Source organism: Streptopelia decaocto (genome assembly GCF_964273445.1).
Source record: "Streptopelia decaocto genome assembly, chromosome: Z".
Classification (NCBI taxonomy): Eukaryota; Metazoa; Chordata; class Aves; order Columbiformes; family Columbidae; genus Streptopelia; species Streptopelia decaocto.
The window spans coordinates 56,514,650-56,523,050 of record NC_138657.1 but is presented as its reverse complement, the minus strand read 5'-3'; the positions used below and the strand labels follow the sequence as shown (position 1 = coordinate 56,523,050).

At 40.1% G+C, this 8,401-nt stretch overlaps 1 protein-coding gene across 1 annotated transcript in view; it reads left to right on the top strand.

The window, feature by feature from the left end:
* Positions 1-497: 497 nt before the first annotated feature.
* The window catches only part of NDUFS4 (NADH:ubiquinone oxidoreductase subunit S4), a 47,865-nt gene continuing 39,961 nt past the window's right edge, over positions 498-8,401 (top strand). Inside the window, exon 1 of the mRNA XM_082074864.1 lies at positions 498-654. Within this exon, the coding sequence (XP_081930990.1) occupies positions 569-654 (86 nt within the window). The 5' untranslated portion in view covers positions 498-568. The remainder of the gene's footprint in view (positions 655-8,401) is intronic.

Genomic DNA, 8,401 nt, shown 5'->3' with positions numbered 1-8,401 from the left:
AAAAACAGATGCAAGAAGATACAGCAAAGCTTTGATGTCTTTGTACCGAGTGTGACATTTTGTCTGAGAAACGCAATGGGAATAAAGGAGCCCAAAATACCCGTCCCACCGCTTTTGTCCCCGAGCAGCAGCGGCTCCAGGCGCTCGGAGGCCGCCGTGCCCCCCCGCCCGGGCCCGCCCTCCGGCACACACCGGCCGGCCGAGCCGCCGCCAGGGAAACGGTGAGGCCGCTGGGGCCCGCGCCGTCCCTCCCGGGAGCTCGTCCTCTGCCATCGAGATGGTGGCGTCACGCACAAAGCTGCCAGAAAACGTGCAGCTGGGGCGGCTGTGCCCCAAAAGTCCGCACGACTCCTCCACGGGGCTCCGTCCGTCAGGCCTGACCGTCCCCAGCACTGGCCATGGGGTGCCAGCAGCCCCAGCCCGCTCTCCATGGCTCCACGACACCCTCTCCCCCGCCCTGCCCGCCCCTCCCGATCCCTCTTTCCGCCCTCGCCTTCGCGTTTCCTGTCTGGGCGGAGGAGGTTTGGCCCTGCGACGCCGCCGTCTCCCAGCGGCTGTGGCGAGCGTCATGGCGGCGGCTCTCTCAATGTCAGCGGCTCTGAGGCACCTTGTGGCGAGGAGTGGGGCCGCCGCGGCCCGCCTGTCGCCGGCCAGGTAACGGGCACCGCGGGCGCTCCGCCGACCGGCCGGGCGGCACCGCCGCAGTCAGGGGCTCGCCGGCGGCGGCCTGCAGGGGCGGCCGCTCTCCCGAGGAGGCTGACCCGGGCCTAGGGCTTCGCCGCGGCCGCCTTGGGCACTAGGCCGAAGGCACCGCGCAGGGCCCCGCCGCGAGCGGGGGCGGCTGGGCTGCTAGCGGGCGCCTGGCCGAGGCCTTCGTGCGGGGCTGTGCGTATTTGTCCGTGTCCGTCCTTGCTGTCTTCTTCGCAGGGACCGCCCGGCCGGTGTCCTTGTGGCGCCCGGAGGTCGGGAGCTGGTTGGAACGGCAGAGGAATCCGGTGTGGTGGGCAGCGCTTGCCCCGCTGCCAGGGAGAGGGCGGTGGCTTCATCCATCACCAGCATGGTGTTCCCAGAGATTTGCACTCCTGTGCCCTGTTCTGTACTCTGCAGGTTTTCTCTCTGTCCCCTCCCCAAGATCTGTTAATTTTTTTCTGGGGCTATGTAGCTACTCTTACACTGATTCCTCGAGATGTTGGTGGAAATCGCTTTAAATTTTTTTGTCATAGTTTGTCGTTTGTTCTTTTAATGCAGAGACCTGTACTGAAAGTCAGGTACATGACCCAAACTCTAGTTGAAAACGTGTGTGTGTGTCTACTTCTGTGCATGTCACAGGACCTGTGTTTTTGTAAGATTCCCTTGTCATCAGGAGAAATAAAATGTAGTTCAGTGCCATTTACCAGGATTTGGAGAATTTATTTTCCCATTCTACTTAAATCTTGATGTATTAGAACACATACAAGATAGACTTGGTAATTTTAAGAAATCTTTGGGGTTTTTATGCGTATGTGTGTATATAAACAGACAGAAAGCTATATATACACACATCTACAGAGGAAGAAGAACTGTGGCCATACTATTTTTTCCCATTTTCTATGGTTTGACTATGTCATTGGCTACTGCTGCTTCCTCCCTCTTAAAGTGGCACCTGTGAAGTTTAATCCTTAGTCTCATAAAAATACTTTGGATCTGTCAGAATGAATTTAGGAATTCCTCTATGCTTATGCAGAAATTTATTTTTCATGTTTGCTTGTTTCTGCTCTTCTTTTAGTCATCTATGATATTGACACAACTGTTGCCTGTGCTATGTGGTAAATTGGATCAGGCAACTGATTCAGGTTTAAAATAATTTTATTTGTATGTTTTAAAGTTTTACCACTCTACCTTTTAAGTAGTTATGCCAGAACAAATAGCAAGATATAGCAGATGTGGGAATGAACAGCATGGAAGTGTGAGGTAGGAACTCTTAAGTTGGCATTTCGTCCAGGAAGTTTCTTCTTTGAAACAGTGTCTTGGGTTCCTTCCCTGCCACAGAGGAAGACTGGAGAATTAGTGTCCCTTAATATTTTCAGTGAGAAGGAGTTTGGGGACATTTGCCTGAGAGGGACTGGAACTTACGTTTCATGTCCTGTAGGAGAGTGGCCTGGTTATAAGTCTACAGGTTTCTTGAAGCAGGGAGAAGCCCTGTGAATCTCTCTATTTAAAGTTTTACACATCTTTGCAATCATTCCATGTTGGAAAAGTAAGAATAAATTTTTCTTTGGAACAAGGAAAAGATATTTCAGAATAGGATAATTTGGGTAGTATGGAGGAAACAGTTAAGGCTGACATTCATTGCATAGTTTCTGTAAAGTAATTTATTTCCTTGATGAAGTAAGTACTGAAACATATTTCCTCTTCTCAGTTACTGTTTTATACAAAAAATATTGTTAAGCAACCTCTACAGTCTCCTTGCTTGGAAGGGAGAATCAAAGAACATAATTACAGAAAAGGATTCAGGGCCCTAAATTTTAAGATGTCTTCCTGCAGCTCATAGTGACGTAATAAGATTAGACAGAGTTGCATGGGAGAAAGTGTATCTTTTGCTTCTGTACTTTCTGTTGCTTCTTGAAAGCAGTTGTTTGTTTTGTTTTCCTGTGGAGATACCTTTCTTATATACCATGTAATCCTTTGTATTTTACCTGAAAGCTTGGCAGGATAGAAGTCCTTTTTCTAGGTTTAGTATCTCACATCTTATTTTGTAAAAAAGGGATGAAGGAACTTCCCTGCCTCACAGAATTATGAATGGTCTTATAATACAAACCACTTAAGCTTATCTTCTAGTTATAATGATCAGCAACTATCCAAAAGCCTACTTCTTTGAGAAGCCAATGATTTGCGGCATATCTTGCAATTGGATATACAAATCCTGCAATACTGCTTTCCTTTGAGAAAAGTATTTTGACAGATACAGTTTGGTGCAAGTAGCTTGTTACAACAAATTCTGAGTATATTTAAAGTATTTATCTCTCTAATTTATTATTTGAATAATCTGTGTATTTGTCAATCTGTAGAAAGAATGTACTATACCAGTACACTGCATGTGTGTCTTAAAGTAAATACAGGTGTTAGAATTGCTAACAATAGATGTTAACATTGTTCTTAGGAGATGACTGAAGAAGAAACTGGAATTGTTAACTCTGAGGGCATTCGAATGATTCTTCTGTCACTTCAGCACTGTGCTTTTGTTTGTGCAGATTCAGAATAAGGTTTGGTCGAGCCTTGTACAACTTGATTAAATTACAGTTTCGTGTTATTTGCCTAAACTAGGTTATAAGAATGATATAGCTTATTGTTTGAGCACTGATCATGTATAGCTTATTGTTTGAGTCTTCAAGCAGCATTTTCATTTGCAGTGTTTTTTGCAGATTTTTGGATGTGAAACTTCTGCTAGTTCTCCAGTTTTCAGAACTTCGATTGCAGAATTATATAGCCGACCTCTGATTCTGAAAACAGTTCCCAAGATCCCTTTCCAGTAGTCACAAGTGAAATTGTATTCAGATTTCCATGAGTTATATTTTCTTCATATAAATATTATGACATCTTCTAAAACAAAGATTGAATTTTTAGTACATGTTAAAACACTTCAAAGAATGCATGCCCCAAGCTGCTTGATGATTCTGAACTGCTTACTGGTAACACAACAAGGAAATAAGTGTTTGGTCTGAAGCTAAGAGAACATGCAGCAACGTTCCTCTTATCTTTAGGAAGTTCTGTGTGCCTAGTTTAAATGTTTGAATCACTGAAGCAGTGGTTACTGAGACCATCATTATTCTGTCTGGTGATGAGCCTGACAGACCATCAGCAGATGGCTTGAGCTGATACAGAAAGTAAAAGTGCCTCCTTTGCTGAGATCACAGATTTGAAGCTTTCATGCTGCTCTCAGGGTTTCAGGAGCTTGAAATGATGTTGAACATGCCCTTCTGAGTTTGACCTTTTCAGGAAGAAAGATGTATGTTGTTCATCTGTCTTGCTAATTACTTCAAATTTTACCTCTTGTTTATCTGCAGCCAAAATTTGATTAAAGACTATAATTTAAATAATAGTTACATCTCTTTATGTTTGATATGAGTTGGAAGAAAGCAGAGGAGGGATTCTTTAAATGTCTTTGTCTTGGGAAAGATTGCACTGTCTCCTTGCATTGGAAAATATGAGTAGGTGGAGCTGGGAAAAGAAAACTTACAGCAAATTTCTGCTGGAGTGGGAATCACCTGTTTGTTTCAAAACTATATAGTATTTCAGAGAGTCCCTTTATTTGACAAGGTATTGCAGTCAGGATAAAAAGATACTAATTTCTGTTGCGGAAACAGAGTATTTTGTGTGTGTAGGTGTAATACCTGGCCACACAGTCCCTCCATTTCATGATAATGATTGTTTGTGGCACTTTTCAGTGATCAATGGATGATTCTTTGAAATGTATTACCTTCCTCTTCAAAACGTATTACATTCCTCTGGTAATTCTGTTGTAAAGACTATAGGCACAATAGCAAATATTTGCTAGTTCACTATAAATTGATACCTGAGCTTATGAAAGCAAAGAATTATGAATATTTGTGTAGTAAAAAGCCTGTTTTCAATTTATGCTATTTGCTTAAGAGAATGAGGAAACCTGGAATGCCATTTGAATGTTATTCATTGGTTATTGTATATATAAGCAATCTTCCTCTTCAGTAAAAAGAGGGGGGAGCCATTTTTGTGGGAAAATAAAGGATTTTTAAAAGATAGAATAAACCTGTTTCATTTCCTATATTGCTCTTTCAGGAATAATAGAAAAAATGTTTGTTGTTTTGTTTTGTTTTTCTCCAAGATAACTAGTTTACTCTTTTGTGTTATTGTGGTTTGGTTTGGTTGGTTGGTTTGTGTGTTTGTTTTCTTGAAAATAGTGTTGGCTTTTTTGTTGCATGTTCATACTAAGCCATATGTTAAAATAGGGTTTAGTAGACTTCCAGGATCTACATCAGAGAGCTGCACAAAGATACACAAAGCATATGATTAATTGAAGCACTATTTACCCAGTGTTAGTTCTAGCCAATGTGAAATTTTTTTGCCCAGTTTGGAATAAAAGCATGTTGTAGCTGCTATATTACTTATTATTTCATCCAGCTGTAATGCGTATCTGTTACTTACTCTCATATACTGTGCAGGATAATGTATGTGTGGTGTTGTCAGGTTCAGACACATCAGAAGCTTTGGTTTTTATTAATAAAAAAAATAGTTCTGCAGCATTTAACTTCATAAGAGTTAATTCCAATGGCTAACTGCATCTGCAAACAGTACCTTGAATAGAATTTCAATATAGGAATGGGGAAAATGTTCTTTGAGGTCTTGCTGTTGCTGTAAAAGTGGTGTTTATACATAGTTTCATTTTGGTCATTCATAGAGGAAAAAGACCTTTAAAGATAAATATTTACCTGGAATTTTATGGTTTTATCTTAAATATATATATATATGTATATATATATATAAGTGCAAATCAGAGAAAGGACACTGAATCGGACTGTCTCACAACACAATAACACAATTCTAAACTGAAACATGGAATAAAACTCCAGAGAGTTTTTTGGTCATTAAATTGTGGTGACATGGAGGTTTGGAGCAGGTTCAAGGTGAAAGTTGTGGAGAGACAAATGGGACATAGCTAGGAGAAAAAAAGATGAAGAACACTGCAGTTTGTACATTAATGAGCATAAGTTTAAAGACTACTCCAGGCAGCAGTGAGCGTTTGTCTGATCTTGCAGACAGCCTGAAGCAGTAGTTTGGGAGAAGTAGATGTTCCATGTTTTTAAGTGTATAATTCATTTAAAACCCATTCCCTTTGACTCTGTCCACACTGTTCAGATAATGGTTGTGTAGATAAAAGAGGGTCTAGCAGCCAAGTCTTGCATATTCACTGTGAATGAAAGCATCATCAGTGGTTATTTTTAATAGTTACATGTCCTTTGATGAAGATCCGGAGTCTGCCTCTTCTGAAGGAAGGCCATCTTTCTCATCAGTTGTGCATGTTTTCAGGGGGAGGAGATTTCTGACAAGTTGGATGACTTGAGTCCTTTTGCAGTACTTTGTGTGGGATTGCAAAGTTGCTAATGCATTACTTGATTCTGTTGTGTAAGAGTTGACAGGACAACAACATACTGTCTTATTTCTGACTGGTGTATTGTTCATAGATAGGCACCTGTATTATGAGGCCAGAGTGGCTCTGGTGAACCAGAATGGTGTTTTGGATTTCCTACTTTTGGCTTCTCTGTTTGGCATTATGGGAAGTAGGGTGTAGGAAAGCTCCCTGTTTCCTTTACAATGGAAAAAGGAAGTTTTGGGAGGCCCTCATGAAGGAAACATGTTGGATGTAATGAAACATTAGAGCAGTAGGATGTTGTCAAAGTGAAGAATTCTGTCACGGATTAAGAGAAATTTAAAAAGTGAAAAATACTATGTATCAGTTAGTTTAGCCTTCTTGTCATGAACAACTTGTCTTCTAGAGAGCTAAGATCGAGATCATTCTTGTTCTTAAAGTTGTATGGGATTCCCATAATATTTCTTAAAGTTCAGGTACTTTTGAGTATTGGTCTAGGTGAGGAAGAGAAGAGTAGAAAGATGTGAAAGTAAGAGGGGCAGAAGGGGAAAAGAGACTGGGAGAGGCGACGTTTGAGAATGAGGGCAAAGAAGAAATGTGTTCTGGAAATGGCTGTTTTTCTAACGTAATTATGGAGAAGTAAGTACAGCAGGCATTATGGCAGCAAAATTTTCCTGATGAGGCTTCTTAAATTGCTGTTTATTATTGGCCATATAGCTTGGAGTGATGTATTTTAATTACATTTGGTTCCTTCACTTTTGGAATTAGAAACCAAAAGGGGGAGGAATTACAGCCTTTTCAGCAAGAGAGGCTTTAATAGAGGCAAGCAGACAAATATTTAAGGTATGTTTGTGTTAAAAGACAACTAGTAAATAAGCAGTGTACTTGCTTCTGCACTAGAACAGCTGAATGCTTTTCTTACCAGCTCTGTGGCAACTACCCATTGTGGGCTTAGAAATGCAGGTCACTTGCCTAAAATTTGGCATGTCCTTAAAAAAACATTGTTACATGCTAGAATAACATTTTCCCTAAATCTTCTGATCTGACAACCTAATAATCTTCTCTGTACTCTGAAGATGTGAAGAGCAGCAGAGATCTGACCAAAAACCCAAAAGCTCACCAAAACAAAAAAAACACTGAAACAAAAAAGTGTTGGAGGGTAGGAGGTGACTTTTGTTTGCCCTAGTATCCTTAAGACTTAACACTTTTCCTTCAGGGACAAAAAAATTTAAAATAGGTACTGACACTGTGTTTGAAAATGACACTTAATTTTCAAAACAAAACCTCTTTTATTTTTTTAATGGAAAAGTCTTTCATGTTGGTATTTCCTAGTACCAAATATTTGGTATCTCAAAGTTTAAGAGAAGTGCATCTTTAGAACTTGTTACAATAACTTCAAGCACATTTTTTTCGTCAAATAAATAAAGAAATTGAGAGAAAGATTATGAAATACCATATGGATACATGGAGAAAAAGAATTTTAATGTCAGCTGTCAATAGATAGAATTTCAAATATATGTTAACAAAATAATAAAATTTGCTTCAGTGGTGGTGGTTTAACATATACTGTTCAGCAGGTTTAACTCAGACTGGAAAAATTACTTTTTTGTTTCAAAAGTGACCTTTATGTTACCTTAATGTAGGTTTGAGCATTATGACTGGATTAACCTTGTTATTCCATTATACATCTCAACTTCATGCAATATTTATATATGATTGGAAAAGCCCAGAAGACAGTTGGGTTGGGTTGTATTTCTGATTGATAGGAACTGTCACTTTCAAAGCTGTTCTTCACAAAAACAGGCACTATCAAAATGCACCAGTGAGATTCAGAAGTTAACTTCCAAAACGCAAAGTAACTTGAGAATTAAATTCGTACCATCTACCTCAATAACATGCTGCTTTGGCCTTTCACTCACAAATAGACACAAGCAAATCTGACACCTCTTTTTTTTTCTTTTGAGGAAATAAATGCAAATCACATCAACAGTAGGAATTATTAGACCAATGTATAGCTCTCAGTGTATTAGACTAGTGTGGTAGGTCTTCCCTGTGGCACTGTGGGAAGTCTCGCCTATTGTAAAGAACATGTTGATGAATAGGTAGGATGGAAACACTAATTACAGCTAATGTGGTTCATATTTTAGCTTTATCTGTATTCTCAATTTTGAATGTTTCTTTTGCTGGCATCTTTGTATAACTTATTCTATGAGCAAATCATCTACTTACGGTCATAATTTCTCATAATCCCCAACGTTGTGGCCGTTTTTTTTTTAATTTTTTTTTTTTTTTTTTTAG